Source organism: Aotus nancymaae, unplaced genomic scaffold, assembly GCF_030222135.1.
Source record: "Aotus nancymaae isolate 86718 unplaced genomic scaffold, 86718_ANA_hifiasm-v0.15.2.pri h1tg000040l, whole genome shotgun sequence".
Classification (NCBI taxonomy): Eukaryota; Metazoa; Chordata; class Mammalia; order Primates; family Aotidae; genus Aotus; species Aotus nancymaae.
Window position 1 is genome coordinate 125992928 of NW_026988454.1, and position 22627 is coordinate 126015554.

The 22627-nt window shown below is 49.6% G+C and overlaps 1 protein-coding gene across 6 annotated transcripts in view; it reads left to right on the plus strand.

The window, feature by feature from the left end:
• The window catches only part of ETV7 (ETS variant transcription factor 7), a 28304-nt gene extending 6397 nt beyond the window's left edge, over window positions 1–21907 (plus strand). For 4 of the 6 annotated variants that reach the window (XM_064361117.1, XM_064361118.1, XM_012461577.2 and 1 more), the window contains 6 exons: window positions 10222–10386; window positions 13424–13549; window positions 15568–15798; window positions 18387–18529; window positions 21106–21206; window positions 21319–21907. In XM_064361117.1, coding sequence (XP_064217187.1) covers window positions 10222–10386; window positions 13424–13549; window positions 15568–15798; window positions 18387–18529; window positions 21106–21206; window positions 21319–21436 — 884 coding nt within the window. In that variant the 3' untranslated portion in view covers window positions 21437–21907. Of the gene's footprint in view, window positions 1–10221; window positions 10387–11125; window positions 11452–13423; window positions 13550–15567; window positions 15799–18386; window positions 18530–21105; window positions 21207–21318 lie in introns of those variants that run through there. The other 2 variants (XM_012461582.2, XM_012461580.2) reach the window with 2 other exon arrangements.
• Window positions 21908–22627: the final 720 nt, after the last annotated feature.

Consider the following 22627-nt stretch of genomic DNA (forward strand, 5'->3'; position numbering starts at 1 on the left):
AGTGCCGTTTCCAGGGGTATTGGCTCTCCAGCATTTCCAAGTTGTCTTGTACACTGGCTGAAGGGGTTCTTGCAGCTAGAAAAAGCCCCAGGCAGAGTTGGGGGGGCATTATTCAGCCTTCAGAGTGTGGAGGTAAGAGCCAGAGCCTATGGGCAGGGCCCCGGCAGCATCTTCTATACCTGTCATCTTAGATTCCATGACTCATATTTATTGGAACGTCTGCAAATATTCAAACAATACAGTTCTGCCCCTTAGTAAATATCTGACAGTCTTAAAAGAAAGGGGATGCCAAATGACTCACTTTCCTGTCAGCAACATCCCCAACAAGCAAACTGCTGACACCCAGTGAGGGTTTGACTTTTCAGCCCCGTTGGGGGTGATCTCAGCCTAGTTTCCTAATTTTCTGAAGCTGGATTTTCATCTCTGCCCTTCTCTCTGATGTTTATTCCCTGTCACTCACCCCATTCCCTTCCCTACCTCCAGCCTCCATTCTAGTAGTCAGGACTGATCTGCCTCAGCAGGAAGTGAACAGACAAAACAGATCTTGTTTAGCTTTGTGAGTTGATGCTAAGAGGAGCACAGAAGTGATTTTCCTGTAGAGCTCACCTTTTTGTGTTGATTTTCCTGACAAAGATGTGTAGTAAAGCAGTGGAAATTCCACTCTGAGGACACCTGTGATGTCCAGGATTGTGGCAACAGACAGGAGGTCTACTGCGATGGAGGAGTGGGATTCATGGAGATTCAGAGCTGTGCTTCCCTGTATGGAAATAGGGAACGAAAGAGGATTCTCACCTCCCCGTCCCTGGTCCGTGACCATGAGGGTCTGCCCAAGGCCAGAGTGAGTCAGCAGCTATGGAGGGACACAGCTGCGGACAGCGCAGCCTCTAGGACCATTTGCAGAACTGGGCTGATGTCATAGGGGAGTGAGTCTGGGAGGAAGTGATGCATCCTTAAGGGACAATTTGGGAGAATTTTGAGAGGAGGCAGTTTAGTGATGGTCACCACCATGGCCTCATTCAATGACAGAGAAACTGAGGCTCAGTGAGGGCAAGAGTCATCTATAATGTTAAAGGCCAGACTACGCCTCCAATGCAGGACTCTTCCTTCTTGGTCATACATCTCTTCTTTTCCCTGGAGCTTGTTCCCCAGAGAAAAGGTCTGTGAACTTCTCACTTGAATGCAGAGGAACTGAGACATCATCATGTTTTGAAATTGACTTTCAAAGCTTCTAGTGGTGAATAGCCATGGGAAGAGACGTATAGTGCCACATCCTATATTCAGAGTCACAAGGAGAGGGATAACACTGCTCTGTGACTCCCTGAAAGTGTAAAGCAGGAGAAATGGGCCTTTGGGAAGCTTGAACAACTTTTGGGTGCCCATGCTCAAGTTCACATCCTTCATGTGTGAGAGAGCTCCTGGGCACTTCATTTAATAGATCAACTTTAACAATTTTGGCTTCTTGGTATTCCAGACCAGGGCTCCTCAGCTTTTAATGGCATGTGGATTTCCTGGGAACCATGTTGAAACGTAGATTCTGAATCAGCAGTACGTCTGGCATGGGGCTTGAGATTCTGCAGATTCATTCCCTCCCTCCCTCCCTCACTCCCTCCCTTCCTTCCTTCTTTCTTTTTTTTGGACAGAATTTCACTCTTGTTGCCCAGGTTGGAGTGCCGTGGTGCAATCTTGGCTCACCACAACCTCCGCCTCTCGGGTTCAAGCGATTCTCTTACCTCAGCCTCCCCAATAGCTGGGATTACAGGCAGGCACCTGCTAATATTTTGTATTTTTAGTAGAGACAGGGTTTCTCCATGTTGGTCAGGCTGGTCTCAAACTCCCAACCTCAGGTGATCCGCCTGTCTCAGCCTCCCAAAGTGCTGGGATTACAGGCATGAGCCACAACACCTGACCAGATTCTGCAGATCTCTAATAAACTCCTGGGTGATGCTGATGCTGCTGGTTTGAGAACCACATTTTGTTTATTTTCAAAGTGCTGGTCAAGACTTACTAAGGAAGTGGAATCAACTTAGTGGCCCAAGATAAGTATTTTTAAAAATTGAAATAGAACACATCAAAGTACATTATAAATGGTAAAGGTAGCCGAGATTTGTGACTACTTTGTTTAAGCTATTTATATATATGTGTGTGGATATAAAATGTATTTGTTTAGCATGGGTTGAGGTCAAAATGGTTTGAGAAATGCTGCCCTAGATCATGGCATATGATAAGCAGGAAATTAGATGGATGTATGTGTAAAACACCAGCGAGGTGGGTGGAATAGGGAGGCTGGAGATTAAACCAGAATGTTCTAATTCACTGGAATGTGTGAGTATTGACGGTGACATCATCACCTGGCAATGAAAAGGAATGTGGCAACCACAAACAGATGGGGAATTCCGAAAACTATTACCATGAGGATAAAGAACCTCTCCCCTCCTTAAACACAGGGTCTGGACTAGACTATATGCATCATTGTTCAAACTGGAAAGACCCAATCTGGGGAGAAGCCAAAGTCCCAGCTGGACTTCACCTCCATCCTCCCACTCCCTTCTCTGAGGGTCCCTTTGTACCGTACACAACGTGACTGTATGCACTGGCCCTGCCCCCACAGTGTGGTGATGACCAGAAAGCTTGGTGTGATTACCAAGAAAAGGATTATTGGCTAAGACAATGGGGCCAAGCAATGGGGTGACAGGAAGGGGTATCTGGAGACACAATGACACACAATAAACTAAGGACATGGTAACTGATAATCCATCATGGCAGAGAAGCAAGCTAGTCTCTGTGTTTTCAGGGTGGGCTCCACCAGTGAGGATGTTGATCATCAGAATCAAGGCCATTGGTTGAGTTTTTACTCTTGACTGGGTATCGTGATGGGCATATCGTATTTATTGTCTGATTGAATATATTCAGTAGCCATGGAAAGTGGCTTCTTTTGTTATCTCTGAAAACTGGGCCTTAGGGGCATTATCTTGTCCAAAGCTACCCACCAGTAAAATGGTGGAGCTGGGATTCGAACCGGCCTCCCTCAGATCCCACAGCTGTCATTTACTTTGAGCAACTGCCTCTAGCCTCAGGTGATGATAGCTCCCATTTTTAGGGTACCAGGCAAGCACTTTAACTGTCTCCTGCATTCTTCCTGCAAGGGAATCCCGCAAGGTAGAGACAAGCCAGCTGTTCATTCTGATCTGGTTGCTAAAGGCTGGTCTCGCTGTATGGCTCCTGGAGCTCAGTGGACCCAGTAAACTGCAGGGGTATGATGGGAAGTGGTGGGAAATAACTTTGGTTAGGTGGGGAGGGGCACTCTGAGGGGTCTTGAAACCAGGACAGAGGGGTTTTGACTTGATGGGCTTCATAGTTGGGAGCAATAGTTTCTTGAGTAAGAGAGTAAAAGGGATGCTGTGGGAAGAGAGGTCCAGTTGAGGTGGGAGTCAGGGGCTGGAGAAGGGACAGGCAAGGAAGCCTGGGGGCAACCCCACACTGCTTTGCTCAACTCACTTATTTAAGCAATTTATTTTTATTGAGTAGCTACTATGTGACAAGCATTGTTGTCGGTGCTGGAGAGACCATAGTGACTGAGACAGGCAAAGCCTATGCCTCCTGTAACTGACATTCTAGTTGGGGATTCAGTGACTATGTAAAAAGCACTAAATCTGCAGATAAGAACAGTGGAGGTGATGCAGCTGGGAGGTGGAGGGGAGCCCCCACATCTAGCCCTGCTCTGGGAGGAGGTAGGGGACACAGTGTTGACTCTTCAGGGAGACACCTGAGCCCTCCAATTGTATCCTGGACAGGCAGCTCCTCTTGCTGCCCCAGCCAGGGGACTCTGTCCATATCTGCCTCGGGAGCTGGGAGTCCGGAGCCAGCCAAGCTGGAAATCATCAGTAAGCAGACCACTGGACCGGGAGAGTGAGGTGACATTTGCCTGGAATCTTGAGGGACAAAGATGATTAATGGGAAAGAACTGAAAATGCAGTGGATTGTTGCCAAGAGAAGGAGAGGCTGGGGGACTGATCTGCAGGTGAAGGCCCAGATTCACCTTAGACTGGGAGGGGGAGTCCCAGTTACTCTCATCCCGGTGACTAGGTCAGGGAGACTCCTTGAGGGCAATTGATGCCTTAGATAATACCCGCCAGGTGTTGGAACCTGTGCCACGCGTTTTACACGTATTACCTCGACGTCCACAGCTCCTTGTATGTCAGAAAGCACACACCACATGCCAGGCGCCACTGTTTAAATGGATTATCTCAGAGCAGCCTTGTGACAGCCTCGTGCGGCCAGTACAGTTTTTTTGTCATCCTTGGTTTTACTGATGATGAAACTGAGGTACTGTCATTTAGGTCACATTATTTGTAGCTGGCCTGGCGACATCATCTATGCTTTTTGTTGCTATTGTATGTTTTTACTTTTTTTTTTTTAAGTCTCACTCTGTCGCCCAGGCTGGAGTGCAATGGCATGATCTCGGCTCAGTGCAACCTCCACCTCCCGGGTTAAAGCGATTCTCCTGCTTCAGCTTCCCAAGTAGCTGGGATTACAGGTGCATGCCACTGTGCCCGGCTAATTTTTGTATTTTTAGTAGAGATGGGGGTTTCACCATGTCGGCCAGGCTGGTCTCAAACTCCTGACTTTGTGATCCTCCTGCTTTGCTGCTTTGGCCTCCCAAAGTGGGATTACAGGCGTGAGCCACCACGCCTGGCCGTGTTTTTACTTTTGCTTTTTTTGAAGTATAACTTACATACAGTGAGATGTACAAATCTGAACTGGCTATACACTTGTGTAGCCACTACCCAGGTCAAGATCTAGAAGATTTTCAGCAAGCCAGAAAGTTTCTTGTGTCCTTCCCAGCCAATTCCCATCCAAAAGGTGACCTCTCTTCTGACTCGAATCCCCAGGTTAGCATTGTCTGTTCTTGGTCATAGTTTCGTGTCTGGCTTTTCCCTCTCAACATGCTATCTTTATCCCTGTGTCATGTGCAGCAGACGTTTGCACTTTCTGGTTTTTTTGCTGAACAGCAGTCCATGGCACTAAGACATCTCAATTTGATTCTTTGTTCTCCCATGGATAGACATTGGAAACGTTTCTTGTTCTTTTCTTTTATGAACGAAGCTCCTGTGGAATTCAGATGCATGTCTTTGGGTGGAGATGTTCACCATATGTCAGGGTCTCTACCAAGAAGTAGCAGTGCTGGGTGGTAGGTCTGTAGCCTGGGCCCCTAACCACTGCACCGCACTGCCCCTCAAACAGCACAGCAGCCTAAAGAAGTCGTATTATTACCCCATTTTGCAGAGGGGGAAATTGAGGCTTAGAGAGCTTGAGTGGCATGTCTGAGGTGGCTATGGTTTGAATGTCCCCTCCAAAACTCATGTTGAAATGTACAGCACTACCTTGGGACTCTATAGAGAGTCCCCACCAGCAAGAAGGCCCTTGCCAGAAGCTCCTCCTTGACCTTGGACTTCAGCCTCCATAAGTGTAAGAAATAAACTCCTTTTCTTTATAAACTACCCAGTGTCAGGTATTCTGTTATAAGCAGCAGAAAATGAACTAAGACGCTTGGGTAGCAAAGTGCTGAGCTGGAACCTGGAACCTGAGCCTGGAGATCAGGCCCAGAGCTAGGTGGCTCATCCGGTGCATGGCAGTTCCATGGTGTGAGGGGCTTTGGCTCATTGCGGGGTTTGATTGAGACCCTGGAGGCTGACGCACTGCCTGGGACCTGGTCATTTCCTTGGAGCTTAAGTCTTATTGGGAAAGCTTTTTGACTTTAGTATTCTTTGAAGACATTGGGAACAAGAAAGTTCCTCTTCTTTATCATTGGACTGGAAGTGCTGGTAGCAGTGAAATGAAAGGTGAGGCAGGGCTGGGTACGGTGGCTTACGCCTGTAATCCCAGCACTCTGGGAGGCCGAGGCAGGTGGATCACTTGAGGTCAGGAGTTTGAGATCACCCAGACCAGCATGGTGAAACCCTGTCTCTACTGAAAATACAAAAATTAGCCGGGTGTGGCAGTGTGTGCTTGTAGTCCCAGCTACTCAGGAGGCTAAGATAGGAGAATCGCTTGAACCCAGAAGGCGGAGATTGCAGTGAGCCAAGATTGTGCCACTGCACTCCAGCCTGGGTGACAGAGCAAGACTCTGTCTCCAAAAAAAAAAAAAAAAAAATGAGGCGGGAGTGAGCACAGGTCATGAAAGAATAATGATGATGGGCTTCAAGTTTCCAGTTGCCACTGTAGGCTGTGTGTGACCTCAGGGTCTCTCAGAGACGTCTTGGGAAGTCCCTGCCCATCTCTCTGGACCTGCGGGGGAGGACCACATCTGTGGTTGATAATGCCTAGAAAGTTCAGCGTTTCCCCTCTCATTGAGGCTTTAATATTTTCAGGGAGGCAGAACAGCCAGATGGATGTGGAATCCGCCTCCACCCTCTAGCCAAAACTAGGGACTCTTACCACTCTGACTCAAGAATCATAGTTGTTTTTTATTTTCTGGTGGTTTTTTTTTTTTTTTTTTTGAGACAAAGTCTTGTTCTGTCTCCCAGGTTGGAGTGCAGTGGTACAATTTTGACTCACTGCAACCTCTGCCTCCCAGGTTCAAGCAATTCTCCTACCTCAGCCTCCTGAGTAGCTGTGATTACAGGTGCACACCATACCCGTATAATATTTGCATTTTTTTAAGTAAAGACAGGGTTTCACCATGTTGGCCAGGCTGATCTTGAACTCCTGACCTTGTGATTCTCTTGTCTTGGGCTTCCAAAGTGCTGGGATTACAGGCATGAGTCACTGCACCTAGTCTTTTTTTTTTTTTTTTTTTTTTTTGAGACAGGCTCTCACTCTGTTGCTCAGGCTGGAATTGGAGTGCAGTGGCACTATCACAGCTCATTGCAGCCTTGAACTCCTGGGCTCAATCCCTCCCTCAGCCTCCTGAGCAGCTGAGACTATAAGTGTGCACCACCGCGCCTGGCTAATTAAAAAAATTTTTTTTGTAGAGTCAAGGGTCTAACTGTGTTGTCCAGGTTGGTCTCAAACTCCTGGGTTCAAACCATCCTCCCTTCTCTGCCTCCCAAACTGCTGGAATTACAGACCTGAGCCGCTGCACCTGGCCAAGAATCCTAGTTTTGAATTTTCAGGCTGATAGCCTCAAATATAGTGAACTAGGGGAATTGCACAAAAAAATATGAGTTCAGGTACAATGCAATTGGTGGTTGACCCTCCTCATCCCCAGAAGCCCTAGCTGGCTGTGGAGACCTGCCCTCAACCCCTCAATCTGCCCATCATGTGGCCTCCACATTTTACACTAGTCAGTTATATTGGTGTCTCACGTATCACAGGCCTCATCTCCCATGGAGGCTCTAAATTCCTATTTTCGCAAGGCATCCTTTTCCCTGCACTCCTGCTATTAAGTGATATCTTATTCTTCTCTGATGGCACCTTTCCCTGACTATTGAGGTGACATGTCTTGTCACATGCTTATTGGTGGATTTGCTGTGCTGCAGGGGATCTCACCTGGCCACAGTTTTGCTGCTCCCCTCCCCCCGGGGACATGTAGCCATGACATTTCTAGTTGTTAGCACCAGGCTGGTATTGAGTGGATAGTGACCAGGGTGTGCCTAAACATCCTACAATGCATAGGCTAGGCCCTCACAGCAAAGGATGATCAGTCCCAAAGCATCAGCAGTGCTGAGGCTGACAAATCCTGCTCTGCTGGGATTGCTGGGAAGTTTTATTTTGTCTTTAAAAAAAAAATCAAGTGACAGATGCTCTTGATCCATGCTAGGCATTAACCTTTTATCTGTCATCTGCGTTGCAGATATTTCCTGGAAATCGATCCTCTTTTAGTTTTGTTTATGGTGTCTTTTGCCGCAAACACAGAAAATTAATATAGTCAACTGTGAGTTTCGTTTTTATTACAGCCTCTCCATTTCCTGTCATGGTTGAGGTCTCCTCTGCCCTTATTGAGTGCATATGGTTTTTGATTTCTACTTCTATTAAGATTTGTGTTCTTCTATTCTTTAGGCCTTTAATCTACCTGCAATTGATTTTTGTGAATGTGAGTGGTGGGAGGTGAGGAACCAAATATTTTTTTTCCAGGTGGAGAGTCAGGTTTTTTTTTTTTAAACCATATTAGATTCACTATCCTTTCCCTCTGAATGAAAATCCTATCTCTGTCATATATCAGCTTTACAAAATACACATACACACATATGCACATGTGCGTGTACACACTTACTCACTCCTAGGCTCCACCTTCTTTTCCAATGATACTTGTCAATCTTAGCATAAGACCATTAGATCTTAATTATATGGCTTTGTCATGTGTAGTACCACAGAGGCCAGTTCTCACATACATTCTCTTTTCCCGCCTTATATAATTTTTTGGCAATTTCAGACATTTATTCTTTTCTCTTATTCATTTTTAGGTCCCAAAATAGAAGTAACAGAAACCTCTCCTCACTCTGAAACTGGGCTCCAGTGCCTCGCTTTCTGTTTACTCGGCACAATGAACGCTCCCAGTGTGCTGTTGTGAGAACTGTCATTTGCGTTATTGGTTATGGGGCTCCTCCCTCCTGCCAGCCTGGCTCTGTGCTGTGTCCCAGCACTGCACGGAGACTGGCACAGGCTGGTGCTCATTCAATATTGACCGAATGAATGAACAATGAAGGATGCAGAGCTCCTTTGTTTTAAATGTTAAAATTAAGTTCATTTCTTGTGTGGCTTCGAGTATAAAGCAGCAGAGGCTGGTCTGGTCTTTGTCATTGCCAAGGTGTGAACTTCTTTTTTTCTTTTTGAGATGGAGTCTTGCTCTTGTCACTCAAGCTGGAGTGACACAATCTTGGTTCACTGCAACCTCTGCCTCCCAGGTTCAAGTGATTCTCCTGCCTCAGCCTCCCAAGTAGCTGGGATTACAGGCATGAGGCACAACGACTGGCTAATTTTTGTGTTTTCAGTAGAGACGGGGTTTCGCCATGTTGGCCAGGCTGGTCTCGAACTCCTGACCTCATGATCCGCCTGCCTCAGCCTCCCAAAGTGCTGGGATTACAGGCATGAGCCACCACGCCAGGCCAGCTTTCTTACCTGTAGAACTGAACCCAACGGGCTGTGAGTATATCAGTGCAGTCATAAAATAGGATTTAAATTTATATGTTTTTTGAGACAGGGTCTCACTCTGTCACCCAGGCTGGAGTACAGTGGTGCAATCATGGCTCACTATGACCTCCCAGGCACAAGCAATCCTCCCACCTTAGTAGTTGGGACCACAAGTGTGCATCACTATGCCCAGCTAAATTTTTTCTTTTGTATTTTTGGAGAGACAGGGTTTTGCCAGGTTTCTCAGGCTGGTCTCGAACTCCTGGGCTCAAGCGATCTGCCTACTTTAGCCTCTCAAAGTGCTGGGATTACAGGTGTGAGCCCCCATGCCTGGTCTATTTTAAATATTTTTTGCCCACAAAGGCAAATGTATTAAGGGCTCATAAAGTCATAACGTAGCCCTGCTAAACACTACCCAAAACTTGGCATTAGGAGTGTAGCAGTCCCAGGCAGAGTGGAAACGTATGGAGGATAAGCAGTCCCTTGTCTGGCTGTTGCCAGAAGTAAAAACACATGTGCTGAAGGTGAGCGTAGGAGGCTTCCTTGTCCCCTGGGCTGTTCTCTGAGCAAAGAACACAATTCCAAGTTGGCACAATGGAGCAGAAAAGTTCAGTAGCCAGACAGCCTGGCTGTGCCTCATGCTGCCCGAATGAGTGTGGGCTGGCCACTTAACCTCTGGGAGCCTCAGGGCCTCATTGGACTGTTCAGTCATTCAAGTCATCACTCAACATGCGTTTTTTTAGCACCTACTGTGTTCCAGGCACTGTTCTAGGTGCTGAATACATATAATAGCATGCCCCAGCACACCTAGTCCAGTGCTGGCACATAGTAGGTCCTCATTAAACACTTGTTGAATGGATGATTGGAAAACAGGTGGGGAGGAGGTACCAACAATAAGTGAGTACATACATGATACGTATATAATGAAAACATGAACATATAATTAAATCCTATGTAAAATGTAATCATGAAGAAGCTAAGGTGTTAGGAAGGAAAGGAACAGGCGGCAGTGACAGAAGGTGATGAGGGTTGGGAGCCAGGACAGGAGAGCATCTGCTCAGATGGAGCGTTCAGGGTGGGCTTCTCTGAGGAGGTGACAGGCAAGCGAGGGCCTGATGAGGGAGTGATGGGACCGGTCCTTGTTGGTTGCAGGCATCCAGCCCACACTGTGGAGCAGGGAGGACGTGCTGCACTGGCTGCGCTGGGCAGAGCAGGAGTACTCTCTGCCATGCACTGCAGAGCATGGGTTCGAGATGAACGGACGCGCCCTCTGCATCCTCACCAAGGATGACTTCCGGAACCGCGCGCCCAGCTCAGGTCAGGGAAACTCACGGGCTTGCCTCTAAGTGGGAACCCTGATAGGCCAGGCCAGCCAAGTGCCCCAGAGGGGCCCAGGGAGGGAGATGGAGGGGGTCTTCCTTGGGGAATCTGCTCATTTCCAGCACTGCAGATGCCCCTCTCTGCATAAAGGCATGACGTACCTCTGCTAAACACTACCCAGAACCTGGCGTTAGGAGCTCAGCAGTCCCAGGGAGAGTGGAAACAGGGAGAATAAGCAGGCCCTTGTCTGGCTATTGCCAGACGCGCGTATGTTTTACACGCATTTGTCTGGCTAGTGCAGATAGCCAGACAAGTGCCTCCTAGATAGAGCAGGCCTTCAGCAAGGGAGTCTATTTGGCCACTTGTTTTCAGAGCTCTAGAGGCCTGTTCTCTCTCGCTTTCTCTTCCCCCTATCTGTGGCCCTTGTCTCCTCTACCCACTTCCATCTTACTGCCTCCCATCCACTGCCCCTACTGAACAAAAAACCAGCCAGAGAAAGATCAAATACTCATTCACACTGAGATATAAATGGCTGATGACAGCAAAAGCCTTGACTCCCAAAATGACTTTTGATTTTTATCAGAAACCAGGTCTGAGGGCAAAAGAATGAGTGTCTGATGATGGTGTTCCAGCAGCATGGACTTTGTGGGGAGGGACTGGTGGTGGGAGGGCCAGTGGCCAGTGGCAGGGGCAGCAGGGCCTTCCAGGAATCTTTAGAATTGCATCTGAGTCTTGTTTGGCTTGTTTTCAGGTGACTCTTATGTTTGTGCTGATTTGGTGTCTTTTTCTTTTTTTTTTTTTTTTGAGATGGGGTTTCACTCTGTCGCCCAGGTTGGCATGCAGTGGCATGATCTTGGCTCACTGCAACCTCTGCCTCCCAGGTTCAAGTGATTCTCCTGCCTCAGCCTCTCAAGTAGCTGGGACTACAAGCATGTGCCACTGTGCCCGGCTAATTTTTGTATTTTTAGTAGAGATGGGGTTTCACCAGGATGGCCAGGCTGGTCTCAAACTCCTGAACTTATGATCCACCTGCTTCAGCCTCCCAAAGTTCTGGGATTACAGGTATGAGCCACTGCACCCAGCCTTGGTGTCTTTTTCTTAAGAGTTCACTCATGTTTTCTGTGTACCCTGTATTTTGACCAAGCAACCCCACAGTGTATGTGGCAAAGAGAAGTTTTGAAATCTGTTGATTTGCTCCTTTTCTCCTAATATGCAGAGCCAGTCTCATGTCACATCCCAAGTTTTTTTTTTTTCTAAATGGTTTCTTACTCTGTCACCCAGGCTGGAGTGCAATGGCATGATCCTGGCTCACTGCGACCTGTGCCTCCCGGGTTCAAGCAATTCTCCTGCCTCAGCATCCTGAGTAGCTGGGGTTACAGAGGGCCTCTCCACACCACCACACCCAGCAAATTTTGTTTTTTTAGTAGAGATGGAGTTTCACCATGTTGGCCAGGTTGGTCTTGAACTCCTGACCTCAGGTGATCCGCCCGCCTCAGCTTCCCAAAGTTCTGAGATTACAGGTGTGAGCCACCGTACCTGGCCAACATCCCAAGTTCTATCACCTACTTTCCCCCATGAGCCTCTGTAGCAGCTGCTGGAACTTTTGTCCATCCCTCTAAGAGCTTGGATTCAAGAGCTCTAGTGGGAGGTGGGGAGAGGGCAGGGACAGAGAAACAAGGCTTCCTGCTTTCCCACAGTCGTGATGGTCCTGTGACAAGGCAAAGCGGGGAAGCCAGTGAGCTTGGGGCTGGTTCCCTTCATGCCCTTGTTCGTCTCTCCACCTTCCTACAAACACCCCTCACCCCCGTCCTCGAGTGCCCGCTGTCTACATAGCATCTCTCTGGCTGCCTGGGATCCCCTCTTTGCGCCCCACTATCAGCACCTTAGCCCAAGGTATAAAGGGAGATATCTGGCACCACGGACAGGGCCCAATTCTGGCCTTTTTTTTTTTTTTTTTTTTAGATGGAGTCTTGGTCTGTTGCCCAGGCTGGAGTGCAGTGGTGTGATCTCAGCTCTCTGAAACCTCTGCTTCCCTGGTTCAAGCGATTCTCCTGCCTCAACCTTCCAAATAGCTGGGAATACAGGCACCCACTACCATGCCCGGCTAATTTTTTGTAATTTTAGTAGAGATGGGGTTTCACCGTGTTAGCCAGGATGGTCTCGATCTCCTGACCTCGTGATCCACCCGCCTCAGCCTCCCAAAGTGCTGGGATTACAGGAGTGAGCCACTGCGCCTAGCCTTTTTTTTTTTTTTTTGAGACAGGGTCTCACTCTATTGCCCAGGCTGGAGTTTGGTGGCATGAACATGGCTCACTTCAGCCTCAACCTCTCAACCTCCTAGGCTCCAGTGATCCTCCTGCCTCAGCCTCCCAAGTAGCTGGGACCACAGACATGAGCTGCCATGCCCAGCCGATTTAAAAAATTTTTGTAGAGACAGGGTCTATCCATGTTGCCCAGGCTAGTCTCAAACTCCTGGGGTCAAGTGATCCTCCTGCCTCAGCCTCCTAAAGTGTTGGGATTACAGGTGTGAGCCACCACATCTGGCCTTTCTTTTTTTCAACCATTTATTGAAGCAGCTACTAATTCTGCCTTTTAGGAAGAGGCTAAGACAGCTTTGCTTCTTAGACGGCAGGGGCAGACTTTTAGTAGAACTTGGAATCCCATGAGGTTTAGAACTGTCTCTGCCCCCAGGAACATGAGGTACAGTTTGTGCACTGCACACAGCCCTCAGCCAAGGGTGTGTGCAGGGGCTGAGAAGCAGCCTGACCTTGGAAGCTGCATGCTCTGGAGGTGGCTGCATCTACTGGCAGGAAAGGATGTCTTCTAAAATTCATCCACCATGGCAGCAGCATTGGCTCTGCCCATCCCCGGCCCAGCCCCCCGCCAGCTGCAGCAGGAACCCCCTCACCATCAGCCTGAAGCTGTGACAGGACATGCCAGCCCTCACCCTTAGGCAGGTGGCTGCAGGGAAACGAAGCTGGCCCTCCCCACGTAGCCTGGTCAGCAGCCTGCCTTCCTTCCTATTCACCTCCAGGCGACGTCCTGTATGAGTTGCTCCAGTACATCAAGACCCAGAGGCAAGCCCTGGTGTGTGGGCCCTTTTTTAGAGGGGCCTTCAGGCTGCAGACGCCCACCCAGCACTCTCCTGTCCTCCTGGAAGGTGAGGAAGCTCTTCGTGGTGCTCTGAGTCCCTCCCACAAATCGGCTTCATTGGGAGGGCAGGACATCCTCAAGGCAAAGCAATGAAAGAGGTGGCCAGTGTGCGCTGAGCTCCCCTCCACCCACCTTCCCTGGGGTGCTCCTGGCAGCCTTCCTTCCGTGCGGCGCCCTCCCTGCCTTTTTCCTCCCCATTTCTCTGCTCTCCTCTCCAGCAAAGAGTTGTTTGTATCATATCTCACTTTTTTCTCTGGAGCCCACCATGGAAATGATTCTTGTCAAGGTCTCCAGAAACCTGAAAACAGGGATGTCCATGCCATGTCCACTCTCAGGCCTGACTCACCATGGCCTCTCGCAGACTAACCCTGGGGGTCACCTCTCCTTCCCCCAAAACTCTTTCTTCCCTTGGCTTCCAGGACACCCCACTCACCTGGTCTCCTCTACTGCACTGGTATCTCCTCGACTTCCTCTTCTGGTTTCTACTCTTCTCCCCTGCTTCTAGATGTTGGGGTACCCCAAGCCAGAGGGCCTCTTTGCTTCTCCATCTGCACTCAGATGCTGGGCAACCTCATCTGATCCTGGGTCTTAAATACCATGCGGCGCCAATGATTCCAATATATGCTTGACCTCTCCAAATTCTAGATATGTGCACCCACGCTGACTGCCCCACCCCTCCACTGGGGCATCTAGTGGGCATCTCAACCCCCACAGCCCCTAAACCAAATGCCTGATATCCTGCCCTTCCTACCATCTTCCCCAGCCCCGCAAACCCCACCTCCACCCTTCCAATTGCTCAGATATCATGTTAGATTTCTACCCCCACCCCCAACTCATCCCAACCGTCCCTGCATCCTGTCCGCCCTACCTTCAAATCTATCCAGAATCCAACCTCTTCTCGCTCCTCCACTGCTGCCCCGGACCAGCCCCCATTGCCTCCAGAGAACGTCCTCGCTGGTCTCTTTGCTTCTGCTCCTGACCTCCTGTGATCTGTTCTCCACGGCGCAGAGAGATTCATAAGTCAGGTCATGTCACTTGTCTGCTCAGCATCTTCCAGGGACTCCTTTCTCACTCGGAGTCAAAGTGCCATTCTTACACTGACTCCTGCCCCTGCCCTCCCCTCCCAGCCTTCTCCCCCTTGCTCATGCTGCTCCAGCCACATGGACCTTCTCATTCATTGGACAAGCCCGAGATGCACCTGCCCCAGGGCCTTTGCACCTACTGTTCCCTCTGCCTGGCATTCCCCTCTCTGCTCCAGATACCCACATAGCTCACTCCTCTATCTCCTTTGAGTCTGTTCACATGCTAATGTCAGGGAGGCCTGAGCAGCCTCTCTAAAGTGGCAACCCCGCTGCTTTCCCAGATTTCCCTGTCTGCCTTAGGGATAGATCTCCCTGTCTGCCTTAGGGATAGATCTCCCTGTCTGCCTTAGGGATAGATCTCCCTGTCTGCCTTAGGGATAGATCTCCCTGTCTGCCTTAGGGATAGATCTCCCTGTCTGCCTTAGGGTGGTGCTTTGTTTTTGTTTCTGGAAACTGGAAAATGAAAAGGATACTGTTTCTGTTTCCTTTTTATTTTAATTGTCCATCTCCCCTGCTCTCAACTAACATATAAGCTCCCTGAAGGCAGGGGCCTTTTGGGACCTTTTGGGGCTCAGCAATATATCCTCAAGATTCTTAGAACAATGCCTGGTTCATAGCAGGCTCTCAGTAAATACTTGTTGGACAAATGGAGAGGAGCGCCCCTGGGTTCTAGACCTGGCTCTGTCACTGCTTGGCTTTGCAGCCGGTTTCACAGATGAGGGAACAGGTTTGACAGGTTGTTACTTGTGTGGGAGCTGGGGTTAGCACCTAGGCTGTCTGGCCCTCACCCACTGCCCCAACTGCCTCCCTGACCTTCTAACCAGGGGCTGGATGGAGAAAGAGCAGCAGGACTGCTGCCCCACAGGGCTCCCAGGCTCGCCATTGAGAGGTTGAGTGGGGGAGGCTTGGGGCCCACCGAACCAATGTGCTCGTCTGCTTGCAGAGGTGACTGGCCCCTCTCAGATGGACCCCCAAAGGGGCCCCCTGCTGCAGCCACCAGACTCAGGCCTTACCAGCTCCTTCAGCCACCCAGATGGCCCTGGCCTGGCCAGGTGGATGCTTGGCAAGGAGGAGTCCCTCAACTTACGTCACTGTGCAGAGCTCGGCTGCAGGACCCAGAGAGTCTGTTCCTTCCCTGCGATGCCACAGGCTCCCATTGACGGCAGGATCGCTGGTGAGTGGGAGGCTGTTCCCTTGGCCATGGGGAGGCGTGCTGAGTCTGAGTCCCAGAATCACGAGTGATGAGGACAGGGCTCTTTTGACCTGGCGATGGGAGGTCTGTGGCTGAAGGGTTGCGGGGTAGCATGACTGTCTTGTGTGCTGGCCACAATCTGCTTACAGCAGGCAGGGATACCTGGGATCACCAAGCCTCACCCTGTCTCCCACACAGGGACAACTTACCCAGTCATATTCTGACACTCACATTAGCATGGAGTGCCACACCCACTTTTTAAAACTTTATCTACTTTAAAATAATTGAGCATTCATTATGTGCCGGGCGTCTGTCCCAGGCCCTTATTTAATTCTACAACAGCCTTTTGAGGTTGGTACTATTATTAGCCCCATTTTACAGATGTGGAAATTGAGGCACAGAAAGGTTAAGTAACTTCTCCAAGATCACACAGCACTGGTAGAACTGAGATTTTTTTTTTCTTTATTGTGATTTCTATTTTTTTCTTTAGAACTGAGATTTGAACCCAGGCAGTCTGACTCTAGAGCCTGAGCTCTAACCAAGTGATCCACTTCCACTCTCCATTCTTTGTTAAAGGATAACAGGCGGACAACCAGACAGACAGACGAGCTGCCCCCTTTCCTAAGGGTGTTTTCTAGCCATGATAGTGACACTGCATTTATTCTTTTTTTTTCGACTTTTAGGTTTAGAAGGTACATGTACGGGTGTGTCACATGGGTAAATTGCGTGCCACTGAAATTTGCTGTATGAATAATCCTGTCACTGAGGTACTGAGCATAGTACCTGATTGGTATTTTTTCTTTTCTTTTCTTTTTTTTGAGACAGAGTCTGGCTCTTTTGCCTAGGCTGGAGTGCAGTGGTGCGATCTCAGCTCATGGCAATCTCCACCTCCCAGTTTCAAGAGATTCTTCTGCCTCAGCCTCCAAAGTAGCTGGGATTACAGGTGCTTGCCACCACACGCCTGGCTACTTTTTGTTTTATTAGTAGAGACAGGGTTTCACCATGTTGGCCACAAAATGGTCTCGAACTCCTGGCCTTAGGTGATCCACCCGCCTCAGCCTCCTTTGGTGCTGGGGTCGCAGGTGTGAGCCGCCACGCCCGGCCTGTGATAGTTTCTCCACCCTGGCTCTCTCCCTGTCGTGGTCCCCAGTGCCCAGGGTCTATTGTTCCCATTGTTATGTCCACATCACATTTATTCTATGAAGCCACAGAGGGGGCAGAAGCCTGGATTTGGATTGGAAATAACTAGAAGTCACTAAAAAACAATTATTAGCCCAACACATAGAAATGATGAATACTTGAGGCGATGGATGCCCTCAATACCCTGACTCGATCATTACACATTCTATGCATGCAACAAGCTATCACATGCACTCCATAAGTATCTAAAGATATGTATCAATACAAAACACATCTATTCACAATTATTGGATTTTTTGTTTTTTGAGACGGAGTTTCGCTCTTGTTACCCAGGCTGGAGTGCAATGGCGCGATCACGGCTCACTGCAACCTCCGCCTCCCGGGTTCAAGCAATTCTCCTGCCTCAGTCTCCCGAGTAGCTGGGACTACAGGAGCGCGCCACCATGCCCAGCTAATTTTTGTATTTTAGTAGAGACAAGGTTTCACCTTGTTGACCAGGATGGTCTCGATCTCTTGACCTCGTGATCCACCCGCCTCGGCCTCCCAAAGTACTGGGATCATAGGCGTGAGCCACCGCGCCCGGCCTGGATCTTTTTTTTAAGAGACAGGGTCTCACTCTGTCTCCCAGACCAGAATGCAGTAATGCCACCATAGCTCACTGCTGCCTCAAATTCCCAGACTCAAGAGATCCTCCCACTTCAGCCTCTTGCAATGACTGGATTCTTCAATTCTAATGCTTAACATTCTTCACGCGCTTACACTACGCCAGGCACTGTGCTGAGGGTTTTGTGGTCTGTGATGTTACCTAATTCTCTTACCACCCCATACAAGGAAATTGTGGCTCAGAGAAGGTTGCATTACTTGCCTGCGATGACTCAGTCGACAGGCCCAGGTCCTGGGATTTAAGATCACGCTGTTGCTCCCAGATGCCTCTGCCCACTTGCCCCGCTAATGGCATGTTTGGTTTTCCTGAGCCTCACCATTAGGGAGCTTGAAGGGATTATAATTAGTGGAAGTCCAGGGGGCTGAGTGAGTGAGCCAGGGGCATGAGGGACCTGGAGTCAGGGGCCCGCACACCTGGCCTGTGAGCCCAGCACGTGCCCTCACATGACTCTGATGTCGGGCAGAGCCGGTCAGACTCCCCACTCTGCCTCCCACTTAGGAGCTTGGCAACTTTAGACACTTCTGCACCTCTGAGCCCATTGCCTCACCGCTTCCTGGGGATAAAAGTAGCCACTTCCCAGACTCACGAAGACTGCCTGAGACAATGCGTGAGGAGCCCCGTTAGTGCTGTTTCTGTTAATATCATCATTTTCACCGTCCTGCTGGCACTCCCAGGGTCCTGGCCGGGAGGCCTCCAAGAGTGCCTTTCTAACCCCTGTCCTCACAGCTCCAGTAAAGCTGCTTGCACCCGCTATGCTAAATTGCAGACTGCCGGCTGCTATGGGATTACGTGTATCAGCTGCTCCTTGACACCCGATATGAGCCCTATATCAGGTGGGAAGACAAGGACGCCAAGATCTTCCGAGTTGTGGATCCAAATGGGCTCGCCAGACTGTGGGGAAATCACAAGGTGAACCTCAGCCAGCAGGCAGAGTGGTCTCAACATAACCAAAAGAAGACAGAGTTGGGGGTCAGAGTGGACCCCTGAAACTGTCAGAGTGGACCCCTGGGACAGTCCTCAGCTGATGGGGCCTTCACCAGCAGCCCCAGAAGCATCAGGATAATTTATTTAGGGAGCTTTTGAGGGACAGGCAGTTACCTCTTACAGACGGGGAATGGCTCTGAAACTGAACAACTGTGTCTTCTCATTGCTTAATCTTACCTTTGCTTAGCATCTCAGCCTTTTGAAGCATGTTTACATGGACTGCACAGCGAATGCTGTGGGGCAGTTAGGCCACAGGAGGAAGCTGGTTTCCTGCGGGGAAATGCTATAAATCGATGATTATCATTATTATTAATAATTTTATTTAACTTAAAGAAACTATTTATTTTAAAAGGCTGCAGTCCTTATATCATCCCTGTAAATCATGAGATGGTCTTGGTAGTTACATTTTGTAATCCTAATTCAAAATTACAATTATGAGAATATTAAACCACCTAAGATCTTCTTGCAGACACTCATTTAGGTACAGGCACTCCTCATAACGGGAGCGCTGGCCTCAGTCATCCCCAGGCCTTTCCAGTCCTGACATTAGATGCTCCTGCTAGGCCTGAGACCAGGTCAGGGCTCCACTCTACTATGCGGATTAGACCAGATAAGTCTTCCCGAACTTTAGTCATCTGCACCCTTCCAGCCACCAGCACTGCAAAAGGCAAACTCACCTGAGGTCGCGAGTTCGAGACCAGCCTGGCCAACGTGGCGAAACCCTGTGTCTCTACTAAAAATACAAAATTAGCTGGGCATGGTGATGGGCAGCTGTAATTCCCAGCTACTCAGGAGGCTGAGGCACAAGACTGTCTTGAACCCGTTGAAGTTGAAGTTGCAGTAGCTGAGATCGCGCCACTGCACTCCAGCCTGGGGACAGCACAAGACTCTGTCTTAAAAAAAAAAAAAGAAAGAAAGATCAGCTACCATTGTTTTTATTATTACTGAGGCTGTTGCTGCAACTTCCACCTCAACGGGTTCAAGACAGTCTTCTGTCTCAGCCTCCTGAGTAGCTGGGAATTACAGCTGCCCACCACCATGCCCAGCTAATTTTGTATTTTTAGTAGAGACACAGGGTTTTGCCATGTTGGCCAGGCTGGTCTCGAACTCGCGACCTCAGGTGAGTTCGCCCTTAGCAGTACTGGTGGCTGGAAGGGTGCAGATGACTAAAGTTCGGGAAGACTTATCTGGTCTAATCTTCATATAGAACAGGGAGGAAAACAGGCCCAGGGAGCAGCAGTTCCATTTAATGAGCACATACTACCTGCCATACACTGTGTAATTGCCTTCATGGATTAGCTATTAATAGTTTAATCCGCAACTTGTGAGACAGGTGTTCTCTTTCTCTTTTTTTTTTTTTTTTTTGAGATGGAGTTTTGCTCTTGTTACCCAGGCTGGAGTGCAATGGCGTGATCTTGGCTCACCGCAACCTCCGCCTCCTGGGTTCAGGCAATTCTCCTGCCTCAGCCTCCTGAGTAGCTGGGATTACAGGCACGCACCACCACGCCCAGCTAATATTTGTATTTTTAGTAGAGACGGGGTTTCACCATGTTGACCAGGATGGTCTCGATCTCTTGACCTCGTGATCCACCCGCCTCGGCCTCCCAAAGTGCTGGGATTACAGGCATGAGCCACTGTGCCCGGCTGGTGTTCTCTTTCTCATTATGTAGCTGAGGAAGTGGACTCAGAGAGGTCAAGAAACTTGTCTAAGGTGACACAGCTGCCAAGTCGTGGAGCTGGGGCTTAAATTGATGCCAAACCCTGGGCTCTTTGGCCCTACCTCACACTGCCTACCCCCAAGAAAGAAAGAAACGACTTGGCCAAAGTCACACAGGGTATGGCAAGGCCATCCATGCCGCCCCACCATGCTGTCTCTCTGATTGCATTTCCAGTAAATTTAGATATTTATTTGTTACTGTGTGACATTTGCTATTTAAAAGTAACATACAGTTCACTCCCACACTCCGTTCTCAGCCAAGTAGGCGGGAGAATCTTCCCATCATTTCTTTCTCTTTTTTTTTGTGATGGAGTCTCACTCTGTCACCCAGGCTGGAGTGCAGTGATGTGACCTCGGCTCACTGCAACCTCTGCCTACCGGGTTCAAGAGATTCTCCTGCCTCAGCCTCCTGAGCAGCTGCGACTACAGGCATGCACTGCCATGCCCAGCTAATTTTTGTATTTTTAGTAGAGGCGGGGTTTCTCCAGGTTGGCCAGGCTGGTCTCGAACCCCTGACCTCAAGTGATCTGCCCACCTTGGCTTCCCAAAGTGCTGGGATTATAGGCCTGAGCCACCGTGCCCGGCCCCATCATTTCTTCCCCAACCTTCCCCTGCCTTTTTCCTTCCAAACTCAAGTGAGCACTCATACACCCTCACAGATCCCTGGCCTGAGAGTCTTAAGAAGCTGTCCAGTCTACCCTGCTCCCTTCCAGGTGTGGAAAGTGAGGCCTAGAAGGAGCGGACAGAGAGAATAGGGCTGACACGGGGCTGCTTTGCCTTCCAGAACCGGGTGAACATGACCTACGAGAAGATGTCTCGTGCCCTGCGCCACTATTATAAGCTGAATATCATTAAGAAGGAACCAGGGCAGAAACTTCTGTTCAGGTGAGTAGCCTAGGGGCTGTGGTGAAAGGGGGAAGCAGACTGGGGTTGGGTGGGCTGGAATCCCCCTGCAGCTTGGGCAGGAGCTGATTTGCAGTTGGGACCTGAATTCTAGATTTTTAAAGACTCCGGGAAAGATGGTCCAGGACAAGGACAGCCACCTGGAACCTCTGGAGAGCCAGGAGCAGGACAGAATGGAGTTCAAGGACAAGAGGCCAGAAATCTCTCCATGAAGGGCAGGTGGACTCCAGGCCCCTGGTACTGATGGGCTGAGACGACCCTCCTGCGAAGACGGCCTCCTCCTCCCAGGACAGCAGTGGGATCTCCAGCCAGACTCTACCCACAGGGTGACAGCCATTGCTTGGGAGGGCTGGGAGGCCTCCCGTCCAGGACATGCGGTGGGAGTGTCATCTTTTCGGCAGGGTGATCCTGGGGCTAAATGGGGCACAGGGGAGTGGCCTCTCCCTTGCTGCGCCCCTGGGCGAGGGAGCCAGGCACTGATAGAGCATTCAGCCCCACCCCTGTAAATGGAATTTACGGATGAAGGGAGTGAGGTCTCTCACTGAGCCTCCAATTTCCACACCTGTGAAAGGGGGCGCTCCTGGAAACCCACCCTCAGGGGCTGATGCAGGAAATGGGAAAAGATGTTAGTGCTTTGAGGCAGCACTGACAGCCTCAGTAATAATAAAAACAATGGTAGCTGATGTTTCTTTCTTTTCTTCCTTTTTTTTTTTTTTTTGAGACAGAGTCTTGTGCTGTCACCCAGGCTGGAGTGCAGTGGCGCGATCTCAGCTACTGCAACTTCTGCCTCAATGGGTTTGAGAGAGTCTTGTGCCTCAGCCTGCCGAGTAGCTGGGAATTACAGCTGCCCACCACCATGCCCAGCTAATTTTTGTATTTTTAATAGAGACACAGGGTTTCGCCATGTTGGCCAGGCTGGTCTGGAACTGGCGACCTCAGGTGATCCTCCTGCCTCAGCCTCCCAAAGTGCTGGGATTACAGACGTGAGCCGCTGCATCCAGCCAATGTTTCTTAAGTGTTTGCTACGTGCCAGGCCTTGTGCTAAAGGCCTTATGGATATTTTATCTCATTTAATTCACTCGGCAACTTGCTCAGGCATAAAGATGAGGACACTGAGGGTGAGGCTTGCAGAGCTGGCATGTCTCTCCAGAACCCAGGGCTTCAACCTGTTTTCTTGCAGCACCTCTGACTGTATTTGGGCACTTCCTAGCCAGGCCCCGGCCCCACCTCTCTGCTCTTGGGATCTTCTCTGAAGAGTCCATTTCACTTGGCCCAGCCCCCTCATCCTCAGTTTTCAGTGACTACTACCCAGTGAAGTCTGCCACTCCTCCCCCGACACCGGTGGCCTCCCATGCTCCTGTCCCTGTATCTGCCACGTGACCTTGGGCAAGGTGTTCCACCTC